Raw genomic sequence first — 15,545 nt, 5'->3', positions numbered from 1 at the left:
AAGTTTTAACTTTTTCTTGGGGCCATTTTGATATTTTATATTCTTCCCCAAATTTGATCATTTCATTAAGATTTTCATATGTATTAACAGAAAGTTGCATATAGGTAGTCCCATAATTTTTGTCATTACATTTTACATATGTTGAGTTTTAATCTCTTTTATTCCTAATTTTGTTTTTTTCTTCCTTTTCAGTTATAGTTGCCTGACAACTATCTATGGGTCGTTTATTAATTTTATCTAAAAACCATTTACCACTTAACAACTGCACACTCAGAACTTTTTTCCCAATTAAGGAATGTGTTCTTCACATATACCTGATAAATGGTCTATTCAATCGTGTTTCTATTCAAACAGTTCTAGCTTCTTTGTTAGCAGAAGGATGGCTGCCAACTCTCCATTCTTTGTATTTACTTTCCTTCATGGTTTTTAATTCTTTGCTTTCTCTCTCTTTGCATTCTCAAAAATTTCTCAGGTTTATTCTCAATATCATTGGATCAATTTTCTTCTGTCTCAAAGTGTAATGTTTATTTTCATTCTATTACTGAACTTTTAGCAACCTTGTAATCAATCCTTCCATACTTCACCTGTAACCTTTTTTTTTTTTTCTCCCCTGGCCACGCCATGCAGCTTGCAGGATCTTAGTTCCCCAACCAAATACAGAGTCTTAACCACTGGACCGCCAGGAATTTCCCCTCCTGTATTCTTTTTTAACTCTCTAAGTGCTAACCTGTACTCTAGAAGCCATATTTTTTGTATCCTACTAAGAATATTGAGCCATCTCTCAAAATTTAATTATGTATCCTGGAGGAAATGCTTTCCAAAAATTTCAAAGAATGGCATCACTTTTTCCTTGTTTTGACGTACTAATTCTCAGGCTTCACTGGTTGTCTTTAGTTATTCAGATCCAGATTTCATCCATGGACAGGATGTGCCTGTGTCTTGTTCGACCACTGTTTGAAATCTGTTTTCCTATATACAGCTGACTAGTAAGATGACATGCACAGCTAGTAACCCAGTCTGAGGACGGCAGCTACCAAATCACACAGCTCTGAGGAAGGGAGTTGGGGGTCTTCTCCCGCCCACGCCCAAGCTCAGTTTTCTGATTCTCTAAACCAATGAAGGAAAGAGCTTCAATGCAGAGCTTCTCCCAGGCCTCTCTCTGCCTCTGCCCCCCGCCCCCAGGCATCATCTTTTCAGGCCAAGATGCCGACAGCCTTGAGGGGCTGTCAGGTGGTTGCCAAGTGATCAATTGGCAGGCTATGTCTCCAGGGGCCTCACTTGACAACATTCATTACTCCATTGGTCCTCTGCCTTGCAAGGCTATATTTTATACTGATTTTATCAGCACCCTGACAGGGGATCTGTCTCTCGGGGGAGGACTCACATTAATAAAGCTTATGAGACTGATATATAAAACCAGATACCAGATTACTAATCTACAAGGAGGAATAACTGGTGCAAGAAATGAAAAACAAATTTTTTTTTTTTTGCATTATGCGGGCCTCTCACTGTTGTGGCCTCTCCCATTGCGGAGCACAGGCTCCGGACGCGCAGGCTCAGCGGCCATGGCTCACGGGCCCAGCCGCTCCGCAGCATGTGGGATCTTCCCAGACCGGGGCACGAACCCGTGTCCCCTGCATCGGCAGGCGGACTCTCACCCACTGTGCCACCAGGGAAGCCCAGTGCCTTTTATTTTTGATAGTACAGTTAGTTATATGGGAAACTAAACCATAATCCCAATTCCAATCTATTAATTTGCAATGAAAAAAATTACTGCCATAGAAATCAAAATATTCACAGCCCAGATGATGCGCAAATGCTTTCCTTAGAGACAGACCTAGATAAGAAGCCAAATAAGCCAAAGATGGTTTTTGAGCACAGAATCAGAACTAGGGAAGGGAGAGGAAGCAATGGGGTTGGGGTGTCCATGTCCACCATCTGCCATTCCCCACATCCCTTCCTGTCTTAGGGAGATCTTTGCCGTTATTATCAACCTGTCTTTTGCTTATGAACCCCTCTTCTCCTTGGCATCTGTGAACATTTCCCTCTTCTGACAGGTGGTTTCCTTCCTTATACAGTAATTATCCAATCATGATATAGTCAAAGCCTTCAGGTTTGGAAGCTCGTCTGATTCCTTCAGATAAAATTTCCCTTTTATCCTTTAGCGAATTTACAAAGGAAAATCTCATTTCCTTCATGAATAAGTTCTTTTGAGACCTTTGTAATAATAGAAACTGATCTGAGGATTTTCTCCCTACTTCCTCTTTGCCTGCTGTTTTCTACGAGGTGTTTTTGGGTTTTTTTCATTCCAAATGGATTTATTTCCAGGGGGTGGGGATGTTGGAGAGAAGCCCCTTGAAGAGTTGACAAACTTTCACGCAGCCGGCAGACAGACAGCTATTCAAGTTTCTGATTGGTACAAAATGTCGGAGCTGGAATAGACCATGGAAAGGGGCATAATGCCTTCCCAACTACTTTTAGGAAAAAAAAAAAAAAAAAACAGGCTGCTGTTTCACTAGGAGAAGAATGGGAAGCCACGGGCTGAGATCTCTTTACCACTTCCACCAGCCTTGTAGTTTAGCAACAGTTCCTATCAGATTAAGGCACTTGGCTGTCTGCCAAATGTAGGTATGAGAGTTATGAAATTTCTTTTTTCTCTTGAATTTTTGGTTTAAGATGAAGGAAGTTGTATCAGAGTTTGCTAAGCCAATTTGATTCCCCAAATCATAAATTATACACAGACTTTCTAAGTTCATATGTAAAGTGTCCAAACCTGAAACTTTATCAGCACTATAGACAAATGCAAAGTATTGTGTTGCCCTTGCTTCTCTCTGACTCACACCTGACTTTGGAAAGTGAAGATGTGCACATCCACCTCTGACAGCCTAGGCTCAACAGCTCCAACATGGCAGCCTCACCCACATGTCAACATGTCAACATCTACATGCACCTCCAATTTCCCCTCCAGGCCCAAAGGCAGCGTGTTAATGAACTAAGGGTGTTGCCTGTTTAATTTCAGAAATGGGTCAAGTTTAAAAGAGACTTTGATAATTTCAAGACTCAATGTATTCCCTGGGAAATGAAGATCAAGGACATTGAAAGTGAGTATTTTGGTGTCACTGTTTTTAGTTCGTTTGCTGAAGGGTTTTCCAAGGGTTTGGACTGTGTTCTTGACTAACTGACTAGATTATGTTATAGGTTCTGTTGTACTAGGAGAAAGATGAAAGCAGAAACTAACACATCATTGTAAAGCAATTATACTCCAATAAAGATATTAAAAAAAAAGAAAAAAGATGAACTTTGGACTAGTCAGACCAAAATTTAAGATGTGCTTCTTCACATCGGTTAGGCCCTTTTTTTCATCTAGAAAAAGAAAAGGGATGTATATTTCACAGACTGACATGAAAATTGAATCCATCACACACATAAAGTCCTCCTTTATGTTAATGTCCTTCTGCAACACTTACATCCACCATCTTTCTCTCTTCAGGTCACTTTGGTTCTTCAGTGGCATCATATTTCATCTTTCTCCGATGGATGTATGGAGTTAACCTCGTCCTTTTTGGCTTAATATTTGGTCTAGTCATAATCCCAGAGGTAAGAAAAGAACTGCTTACAACTTCAGATAGTGTTGAGGCTTATCATGACAGCCATCTTCATTTATATAAATCAAATACTCTGTTTTACAAAGAATCCGTCATTCATTTTAAATTCTGTGCTCACATCATTTGCCCAGATAGCCGAGTACAAAGAATGGAACCAAATATTTCCATTTCTGAATTAACAGGTGGACCCTACATTTTTCTACCTTTCATTTTACTTTAAAATTAGTGGAGAATTAATATCTCAGTGAGGTTTTTTTCTCTTTCACCTTGAAAAAAAAAGAGATAGAATGCATTATATCATAATTTATTACCCCAAAGAAACCCTGCATTTGAATAGCACTCCTCACTGTTCTCCCAGATACAATCTTATTATGGGTGTAGGTAGATCCTTACCTATAGCTTAGTAATTGAGAGACAAGAAAGGAACAAATGACCTGTACAAATTTACACAGTAAATTTACACAGTAAATTTGTGGTGAATGAGATTCCAGGTTTCCAGAGTGTTGGCCTGGGGCCTTTTCCAGGGGTGCCTGTGGTCCATTAGCGCTTAGCACAGTAATTGCTACAGTCCTGCCTGAACCATTTGGTGCTTGTGCTGGGTACACAAGTGGATTTACCTTTACAGCCTACAGGGTAATGATATTTATGCATTTAGTATTTTTTCCTTTTAGGTTTATTAATTGGCTCTGTGATAGGTTACTGATTCCTACTTTATTACAAATGATTCCATGAGAATATTAGAGTCAACTCTATCTGTAGTCACATCTTTGGGAAACTTTCCTGAACATCTATTTTTCACAAAATTAAAAGACTTCCATGGAATGTGAATTAAATCAGATTAGTTAGAAGAAGTGGAGGGTTTATTATAATAGTACTTGGTAGCAAAGGAGTGTTATATTATTGATAAAACCATTGAATTCTTTTCTACATTACCCAAAGAGTATACTTACAATTATGTCATTAACTAACCTTTATACTCCTTTATGTGCACACCTGGAAATCAAGGATTATGAGTCAGTCCACTTTGTCCTATATATATTCTTAAACCATTGTCACTCTCCAATACAGAGATAAAGATTTTATTTTATTTTGTTAAATGATTCCATATGAACATTTTTTAAAATTTTTATTTATTTTTGGCTGTGTTGGGTCTCGTTGCTGGGCGCAGGCTTTCTCTAGTTGCAGCGAGCGGGGGCTACTCTTCATTGCGGTGCGTGGGCTGCTCATTGCGGTGGCTTCTCTTGTTGTGGAGCACGGGCTCTAGGCATGCGGGCTTCAGTAGTTGCAGCACGCAGGCCCTAGAGTGCACGGGCTTCGGTAGTTGCAGGCTGCAGGCTCAGTAGTTGTGGTGCACGGGGTCTAGGGTGCGCGAGCTTCAGTAGTTGTGGCTTATGGGCTGTAGAGCGCAGGCAGTAGTTGTGGCACGTGGGCTTAGTTGCTCCACGGCATGTAGGATCTTCCCGGATCAGGGATTGAACCTGTGTCCCCTGCACCGGCAGGTGGATTCTTAACCACTGCACCACCAGGGAAGTCCCCAGAGATAAAGATTTTAAACCTTCTGGCAAATGTGTACAAATGCTCTTGAAAACAAATCTGGTTCTCCCCAGTATTGTCAGAAGTTAAATAGAAGTTTTACTTCTCCCCTCCATAGCCAAGGAGGAGACAGTTTTCCCCAGTAGTTATTGGGGAAATTTACTCTCACAGACTCTTTGCTTTCTTCCTGGGAGTTTTTGATTCCAAATAGATTTATTTCCATGAGAACAGATTACATTTAAAGGCTGTAGGCCTATGAGACATCACTAGAATTTTGCTATACAGTGGTCCAGAAAGGCAGTGTTTTGGGAAAGGTGAATAATTTTTAAAACACTGAGGTTTTTTATTTTCCTCAAAGAAAATATTACATTTTATATAATTTATATAAATTGATATAATTTATAAATATTTCCTATCAAGGGGACATTTGTTTGAAACAATGAAAATTTAGTGATTGCTGCATTCCAATGAAGCAGCCAAGACCTGAACTGTTCAGGAAAGAACACCTTGATTTGATTGGCAGTTGTTTGGGAAGCCGTCTTGGAGTAGGTTGGGAGAAAGAAGAGAAAGAGAGAGACAGGGAAAGAGTAGAACAGACAAGACTTGATGATAGGTTGGATAACAGCAGTTGAGAATGTGGGGTATCCTAAGATGCCCTCTTAATTAGGATAGTGGGAAATTGGCTTCATGGGAATCTGACACATCCAAATTCACTGCAGGTAGAGTAGAGGAGATGACCTGTTTGTTCAAGGACACGGCTAACTTCAGGGCCCAAAGGTTTTAAGCCTAAACCTAATGATCAGATATTCCTATGGCTCATGACTGTTTTAAGGCTAACCACCGTGACTCAGAGGGTCTAGGAATAAGAATATTAGAAGTGCTCAAATGTTAGACAACTTTAACAGAATTTTTCCTCATACTCATCTTCTTTTGCCACAAATCCTTGATACATTTTAATGGAATCAAACTTCTCTGAATGCTTGAGTGAATCTTGTTCGGCTTTAATGACAACTGCCTGCAGATCCCAGAATGCCTTCATGGTCCCAGGAGTGCCCTCAGTTATGCTGCAGGAGCTCGCTATCAAGGCCTTGTTACACGATGAGCTCATGTATTTCTTGTCTTAACATGGGCTGCATATGAAAATCACTTGGGGAGTTTTTTTTTTAATATGAAGTCCAATCAATTGAATCTGAATCTCTGAGAATGTGGCTCTGGTGTCCCTATTTTAAAAGTTCCTATGGTAGGCAGGCATCTGAGATTGCCGCCAGTGATCCTCTTCTCCTGGTAGCATGCCCTTGTATAATCAATCCCCTCCACCTGAGTAAAGCCTAGACCTTGTGGCATGCTTTTAACAAATAGAATGTAACCAAAGTGACAGGCTGTCACTTACATGATTAGGTTATAAATGCCTGTGACTTCCATGTGGCATTTTCTCTTGGTTCCCTTCTTGGCTCGCATGCTTTGATGAAGCAACCTGCCAGACTGGAGAGGCCCACTGGAACGGAACTCAGTGTGGCCTTTGGACAAGAGCCAGCAAGGAACTGAGGCCCTCAGTCCAACAGCCCATGAGGAACTAAATCTTGCCAACAATTACGGGAGTGCATCTGGAATCAGATCCTCCCCCACCAGGCCTTCAGATGAGACCAAAGCCCTGGCAGACATCTTGACTGAAGCCTGTGAAAGACCCTGAAGCAAAGGACCCAGCTAAGCCCAACCCAGGTTCCTGACCTGCAGAAACGAGGAGATAGTTTTATGGTAATTTGATATACAAAAATAGATGACAAATACAGCTCCCCAAGTGATCCTAATATGCAGCCAGGGTGTACATTGCTGGTGTACCTTAATTAATTTAATTAAATAATTCTTTAAAATATCTTGTAAGTTCTGCTCTAGGGGTCACATAGGCAGCAGTCAGTCAGTAAGCCTCATATGGGTACTTCCTCTAAAAATAACTATTAAAACTTTCAGATATATGCAAAGGTATAAAGAATGAGCCCATTTGCCTGCCACTAAGTTTAAAAATAAAAAATTACACACACGCTAGAGTCCTCCATCTACTTCTCCCCAATTATGTTACCCACATAACTCTCACAAGTAATCACTCTCCTGAACTTTCCATTTCAACTTACATTTTAAAATGTATTGGCTTAAAGTTAAATAACATAGTTTCTTTTTTTTAAAATCACTCATGTATCTGAAGTTATACTCCCCTTTGCATGATAGTGTAATTTTTTCCTCTCTCATTTACATTTGTTGATTCTCTGACATGTTGCATGCCGCAGCTAGGGATTCCGTGTGCTGCAACTAAAGATCCCACATGTGGTAACGAAGATCCTGCATGCCACAGCTAACACCCAGAGCAGCCAAATAAATAAATATTTTAAAAATATATATATGACTGAATAAACAGGAAGGCACATTCGTGGAAGGGAAAATTTAATATCATAAAAAAGATCAATCCTTCCTAAATCAATATATAAATTTAATACAATCCTTATTTTTTAAATAATTAAGGCTGTGAATCAAGTCATATATATAAAGGGGTATTAATAACAGAATTATGTACACATGAAGAACTAGAAATACTCCAATTAGTCCAACAGTAGGGGATTTGTAAGTAAGGTTATGGTATATACATGTGATTAGATATTTTAAAGTCATTTTATTTTGAAAAATACCATATGCCATAGGGAATTGGTCATAAAATAATATTAAGCTAGATAATCAAGCTAAAACGTATATAAAACTCAGAAACTCTGAAAGGAAATACATGAATATTTAACAGTCATTATCTTTAGGATGTGAAGGTGACAGGTAATTTTTTAAACATTCTTCTATACTTTTTCACATTTTCTACAATGAGTATGTAATACTTTTAATTACTTTTTTTTTTTTTTTTTGCGGTACGCGGGCCTCTCACTGTTGTGGCCTCTCCCGTTGCGGAGCACAGGCTCCAGATACGCAGGCTCAGCGGCCATGGCTCACGGGCCCAGCCGCTCCGCGGCACGTGGGATCTTCCCGGACCGGGGCATGAACCCGTGTCGCCTGCATCGGCAGGCGGACTCCCAACCACTGCACCACCAGGGAAGCCCGAGTATGTAATACTTTTAAAATCAGAAAAGTGATTAATGTTATTTAAAGGAAAAAGAATGGATATTCCTGCTCTGAGAAGAGATTTAGCCCACTATGTGCACATCTCCGTGTGTTTGTATCTTCTCCACGTGTAATTGTGTCGTTCTGTCCCAACACAAGGTGCTGATGGGCATGCCCTATGGAAGCATACCCAGAAAGACGGTGCCTCGGGCTGAGGAAGAAAAAGCCATGGATTTTTCCGTCCTTTGGGATTTTGAGGTACCAACATGCCAATGCACTTCCATTTTGTGATTGTGGATGAGTGTGAAGTGTTTAATTATTGGAAAGCCAGTGCTTTAACCAAATGGGATCCTAGCACTGTGCAAAATGAGCTAGCCAACCATGTCCTCCTAGACCCCCTTCGTGGGTCCTTTTATCACACACTCTGATAAACGTGACTTCCCCATGAGGCCACTGGTCCCCGCATTCTGCCAGATCTATGTAAGGTGATATTACACGATGGTTTTATCTCGGCATAACCACAGTAAGACCCCCGGGCTATTGCCAGTCCAGCCTTTCCCCAACCTTCACGTGACATCTTCAACTGAATATCCTACCTGCTTCTCAAGTCCAACAACTATCCAACCAAACCTACATCACTTTTTCCCATTTCATTTATTGGAACCACTGTTCATCCAGTCATTCAAGTCTGAAACCTGAAAGTCATCCCACATTTCCTCTCCTCACCACCACCCCTCACATCAAATCACTCACTAAATCTGAGCCTATCTACTAAACGTTTCTTAAACCAGTCTCCTTTTCTCCATCCCTCGCACCTCTCCTCAAACCTCACTGTTCCAGGACCACTGTCAGAATCTGCTACCTCTCCTCCCTGCCTTGGCTTGTCTCCTCAAATCTCCATTCCCTCTGCTGCCAGGTGACCTTTCTAAAATGTAAACCTGACCCTGTCACTCCCCACCTCCGATATTCATTTATTCCCACTCCCAGATGGAATAAAGCCGAGTGTTCTGAATTGTGTTTACAAAAGAATTGTTCATGACCTGGCTGCCCTCTACCTCTCCAGTCCCAGTCCCATGTCTGTCTAAGACCTCACACTTCATGCCTCAATATTATCAACTTTCGGGGAAGTCCAGTGCCTCCCTGCCTTTGCTCACGATCCTATGCCTGGAACATCCCTCCCTCTTTTTGGAATCCTCATACCCCCGTGCCTCTGGGGGCCTTGGTCTGCAGCTCCAAGGAGTTCCAGAGGCAGGAGGACTGGCGGTGGTGGTTCAAGCAACACATCTTGCTGCTGCCATCCTTCACTCTCATAGTCAGATTCAAGACACCTCAGAAATGTGCGAAAGTAAGTTGGAGTATTTTTCTAAGTCATTTGGAACAGGGGTGTTCCAAATAACTACTATACCACTAAGAATTACTACTACCACTATATGCTACTACTAAGAATTTCCTTTATTCTTTATTTCACCCAAGGGCTGCTGTTGAAATGTCCTATCCACTCAAAACCAACAATTTATTCAGCAACAATCCCATGTTGTATTTGTTGTTGTTGCCAAGGATAAATTTTTATTTTTCAAGTAAAAATTAAAATTTTGGAAAACTTATTTCCATCACCATGACAGTGGCAGTTTCTCAGTAGTTAAATACTTTTCTGATGAGATCAATGGAGATATTAACAGAGTGATTTTTTTTATATTGTATAGGAAATGTGTCAACATTTGGCATATGTTCACAACTCAATGAACCATTACTTTCCAGATGACCAATACATGATGTTACAAAATCATGTGTGAGTAAAAGATCCCACATCTTGATAGTAAAAGACAGAGCAATAGATTTTTAAAAACTATATTTTGAGATAATTTTAGACTTACAGAACAGTTACATAAATAGTACAGAGAGTTCCCATATACCCTTCACCCATTCACCTTATGATAACATCTCATATACCCATAGAACAATTATCAAAACTAAGAAATTAATCTTGATACAATATTATTAACTAAAATATAGTATTTATTTGTATTTCACCAGTTTTTCCACTAATGTTCTTTTTCTATCCCAGGACCCAACTCACAATCTCACATTGATTTAATTGTCACATCTCCTTACTCTCCTCCGATCTGTGACTGTTCTCTATCTTTCAGTGACCTTGACACTTTTGAATAGTGCTGGTCAGTTGTTTGCCCCTGAATTTGGGTTTGTCTGATGTTCTCTCATGATTGTATTAAGCTTATGCATTGTTGGGGAGGTAGCGTGCCTTTCTCAGAGTGTCAAATCAGGGTTACATTATGTTGACCACTTGGTTAAAGTGATATCTGCCAGAATTTGGGCTTCCCTGGTGGTGCAGTGGTTGAGGGTCCGCCTGCCGATGCAGGGGACACGGGTTCGTGCTCTGGTCCGGGAAGATCCCACGTGCCGCGGAGCGGCTGGGCCCATGAGCCATGGCCTCTGAGCCTGCGCGTCCGGAGCCTGTGCTCCACAACGGGAGAGGCCACGACAGTGAGAGGCCCGCGTACCACAAAAAAAAAAAAAAAAAAAAATAGTGATATCTGCCAGAATTCTCTGCTGTAAAGTTAGTATTTTTCCCTTTTTAATTACTTAGTATTTGGGGGAGAGCAATGGATCTTAAGGTATGAAAAAGTTCATTATATGATTCATATTCCACATTGCAACTAACCTTTAAGAAATAACTATTTAGTTATTGGGTTGAGGTATGATATCGAAGAAGAAATAGCCCCAAGTATATGAAAAAATACTATTAAAATTTGGCTCCCCTGTCCAACTACTTATCTGTGTGAGGCCAGAATAATCCCGTTTTATATTCAGCAAAGACATAAAAGAAGTGCTAAAATTATAAATTAATTTTACACCTAAATAATTATACCTAAAAAGTGTGCTAATTACACGTAAAGCCAATTATACCAAAAACCAAAATGAAACTTGAAGCTCAGGTTAGATTGTGAGCCTTATCACATAGTTTTCTTTAGAAGTTTTGAAATACTGAGAAAGTTCACGGACTCCCTTCTAGTTCCAGAGTGTAAGACCCTGAGCACTGGGTGGGGGTTGGAGGGGGAATTTGGAGCCGTGTGTGCATGTGCACACAGACACACAGACACACACAGACACACACACACACACACACACACACACACACACACACACACCCCTTATCCCTAATTTGTCCTGAATGTTAACAACACTCTCCTCCCGGTGCTGTGTCTCCATGCACTCTGTGTAACAGAGAAATAGACAGGAGAAAGACGAGGGGAGACGTGGAGACAGGCATAGACTCTGGGGCAACTGGGGGAGTGAAGGGAAGAACAGGAACATCGAGAACCCTTCCTTCCTCCCCTCCGGCTCCCATCACACCCGAGAAAGAAACCCCAGGTCGATGGAAGCGTCCGATGACGGTCACGTTGAGCTTACAAACCCAGAGCATTTGGCTTTGCTGCCCCACAGGGCTACATCAAGTATTCCGCTCTCTTCTACGGCTACTACAACAACCAGAGGACCATCGGGTGGCTGAGGTACAGGTTACCCATGGCTTACTTCATGGTGGGGGTCAGCGTGTTCGGCTACAGCCTGATGATCGTCATTAGATCGTAAGTATGACTGTCTCATTTACAGGCTTTTAATTTTCTTCCCAGAAACAGCCCACTCCTGTGGCCACACTGTGCCTACTTACCTTCTTGTTGGGGATTTAGAGAGAAAACAAGGAAACAAATAAAGCAAATGCAGATTGTCATATGGGGTATAAAAGACATAGACAGGGTAATGTGGGAAGTTCTGGGAAATGGGATAGACAAGTCCTTTAGAGGAGGCTGGGCACAGCACTTTAGACAAAGCAAGACTATGTGCAAAGGCCCTGAGGCAGCAAATATCCTACTGAGTCCCCAAAACGGTCAAAAAAAACAGTGTGGCTTGAAAGGGAACATGGTACCCTAATTAAGGAGAGGCTGGAGAAGTTTCCAAGGCCTGTTTCTATTTTCCCCAGAGCCCAGCATCCTCAGAAAAACCCTCTGCTTCTCTGTCTAGCTGGCATGTGAGAACTGAGCTGGTGCCTACAAAGATACAATGAGGCTAAACCAGTGTATATGGCAGTGAGTAACCTTGGTGTCCTCTCCAGCCCCAACTCTACTTGTCTCTGTGGTCAGAAATGGCTTTTTAATATGTCTGTGCCTCTTAATTCATGTTCTCTGAAGAAAAACTTTGGCCCAGCCCGAACTGCCTTCTTCTAAGTCAGAGGACCCCAGTTAGCACAGGCTGTGCAGGGTGGGGACACAGTCTGTGCACAGACCTGACCACCAGGCCCACTCACCCTTCAGCAGAGCCACAAGAGAAGAACAGGGCCGCTGTGTGTGCACAGGAAACAGAGCGCCCTTGAAGCCCGGCTAGAACCCCCGGAAAGCAGAAAGCGATGTGCGGGCCCAGCTGGGTTTTCTATCTCATCGTCTCAGGGGAAAATGCTGCTGTTTACAAGAGCCTGCCTGGCACAAGACAGTGACCACTAGGTGACATGTGGCTGCCCAGCTCTATCAAACAAAAGGAAAAAAAAAAAGGAGACAGGCGAGACAGGCTTGGTTTTATTCTTAGCCTTCACATTGCTATGTTTTTCCCTGCCAAATTTAAGGATGTGGAATGTTTCTCTGTTGAACCAAAAAATTAGCTAAGGCAACCAGGCCCCTGGAACTGCAAATCCCAAAAGCCTAACACATCAGATAGAGTCAAAGAGGGGCAACCCCACCCCCATTGTATCTGATGGGACCCCTGCCTGGGATTCCATGGTTCCCACAGGGCTGATCTCCAGGAAGCACAAAGAGAGTGATACCAACCAGGGCTCTTGGCTTTCTTAATCAGTAGAAATTGACTAGAGGCCAGATGAGAAATTCAGGCAAGCCTTTCCTGGGGCCGCTGCTGCAGCAGTGGAGGAGCAAGAACAAACAGCAGGTTCCCTTGCTTGCTCACTGAGGGGGGGAAAGCTTGTTTCTTATATGGGGTGAAGGTAGGGGCGTGTCCAGGGGTCAGGCCAGAGGTGTGGCTTAGGTGTTTTGCCCATTCCTTAGGTGGTGTGTGCAGGCATGCTCAGTACTCTACTTTTGCTCCCAATGCCCTGTTTTTGCTCCTGGCTCTTCAGAAATGGCAGTTGGGTTTTTTTTGTTTTTTCTTTTGTCTTTTTGTATCTTTTGGGTCCAGAATTTGCCCCAACTGAGCATGCACACAGTTATTTTTAGTCCCATATAGTTTCTTTGTATTTTGTAGCTCAAGGAGAGGTGTGTCCAGCACTGCAGCAAAGGGTCCCAGGTCCCAGGCCTGTCTCAAGAGGATGAGGACAGGTAGGATGAAATAGGGGGCTATCAAGGCAGGTCCAAGGTACTTTCCTCCGAGCTTGCTTAAGAAAAAGATGTGCGTATTATCTGGTTGTAGTACTAACCGCCTCAGGGCTTATTGAATTTTACATCAGAAAAATATGATTTTTATCCAAGAAAACAGATGAATTAGAAGGGGATATTCTCTGTGAGAATGAAGAGTTCTAAAACATTTGCAGGTGAGTCAAGCTGCAAGACATCAGACGTCAGGGTAGAAAACATGGTTAGTGTTTTCTGTACCCTGCAGACTCCTTGTTATGCAGTTGACACCATGTGTGCTCGCAGGGGACTCTGAATTTGGGGGGAAGGTGCTCTGGCTATCGGTAGCCTGATTCAAATCTATCTTGGCTCTTTCCCTTCACTGGATATCTGCCACCTGTGCCCAAGACTAGCTTAGGCCAGGTTCCTTTGGGCTGACACAGTAGACACAGGGGCAGACATAACAACAGCAGTGTGCACCCTACAGGATGGCCGGCAACACCCAGGGCAGCACGAACGACGGGGAGAGCGATAACTTCACATTCAGCTTTAAGATGTTCACCAGCTGGGACTACCTGATCGGGAATTCAGAGACAGCCGACAACAAATACGCCTCCATCACCATCAGCTTCAAGGTAGTCGCTTCAGGGCCATTCCCACTTCCCAGGGGAACTTTGGGTCCCTCCTCTCATTGGGAGACTTCTCCCAGCTGGGGCATGGGAAATAAGATCCCTGATTAATTTGTGGTAAGAGCTTTACCAGAAGTGGGAGCATAGCTCTCAAGCCTTCAAGAAAGAATGTTCATGGCTGGTACCCACCATCTGTTTCTTAACATGGCAGAGAATCATGGAGCTGGTCCCTGGTTCTGCCTCTTTCCTCATGGAACTGCTTTCTGCTGGAGGAAGTGAAAGGACACACTTGGGGCAGCCGTTCTCAACATTTACACATGTTTGCATGATCTAAGGAACATTAAAAATCTTCTGGGCCCCACCCCTAGAGATTCTGGTGTAATTGGTCTGGGGTGGGGTCCTGGCATTGGTTTTTTTGTTTTGTTTTGTTTTGTTTTTTTGCGGTACGCGGGCCTCTCACTGTTGTGGCCTCTCCCGTTGCGGAGCACAGGCTCAGCGGCCATGGCTCATGGGCCCAGCCATTCCGCGGCATGTGGGATCTTCCCGGACCGGGGCACGAACCTGTGTCCCCTGCATCGGCAGGTGGACTCTCAACCACTGCGCCACCAGGGAAGCCCCTGGCATTGGTTTTTTAAAAAATCCCCCAAGAACACCCACAAAGAGTTGAGAACCCGGTTTGGGGGTGTGGGAATAAAGGAATCAATTAAGTGTACAACTCCACACTTAATTATCTATTAATTTGTTCACAAGAGAGATATGAGGTGGCCTACAGAATATAGAACGAAAACAAGCCTGAGGGTGAGCAGATGAATGAAGGCAGAAGCAGTGCACATCTCACTTTTCCCTCCATGACTGTAAAAACCATTCAGAGTTCTTTTTTATTTATTTATTTATAACATCTTTATTGGAGTATAATTGCTTTACAATGGTGTGTTAGTTTCTGCTTTATAACAAAGTGAATCAGCTCTACATATACATATATCCCCATATCTCCTCCCTCTTGCTTCTCCCTCCCACCCTCCCTATCCCACCCCCCTAGGTGGTCACAAAGCACCGAACTGATCTCCCTGTGCTATGTGGCTGCTTCCCACAAGCTATCTATTTTACATTTGGTAGTGTATATATGTCCATGCCACTCTCTCACTTCGTCTCAGCTTACTCTTCCCACTCTCCGTGTCCTCAAGTCCATTCTCTACGTCTGCGTCTTTATTCCTGTCCTGCCCCTAGGTTCATTAGAACCTTTCTTTTTTTTTTAGATTCCATGTATATGTGTTAGCATACGGTATTTGTTTTTCTCTTTGTGACTTACTTCACTGTGTATGACAGACTCTAAGTCC

The 15,545-nt window shown here is 42.5% G+C and overlaps 1 protein-coding gene across 1 annotated transcript in view; it reads left to right on the top strand.

Annotated features, from left to right (window-relative positions):
* Positions 1-15,545, top strand: part of TMC2 (transmembrane channel like 2) — an 88,131-nt gene that overhangs the window by 42,338 nt on the left and 30,248 nt on the right. The window contains 5 exon segments of the mRNA XM_030847548.2: positions 3,020-3,101; positions 3,491-3,597; positions 8,391-8,489; positions 11,694-11,836; positions 14,067-14,214. Of these exon segments, the coding sequence (XP_030703408.2) occupies positions 3,020-3,101; positions 3,491-3,597; positions 8,391-8,489; positions 11,694-11,836; positions 14,067-14,214 (579 nt within the window).

Source organism: Globicephala melas, chromosome 15 (assembly GCF_963455315.2).
Source record: "Globicephala melas chromosome 15, mGloMel1.2, whole genome shotgun sequence".
Classification (NCBI taxonomy): Eukaryota; Metazoa; Chordata; class Mammalia; order Artiodactyla; family Delphinidae; genus Globicephala; species Globicephala melas.
The sequence above is the reverse complement of the archived record's forward strand: the minus strand, read 5'-3'. Positions and strand labels throughout refer to the sequence as shown.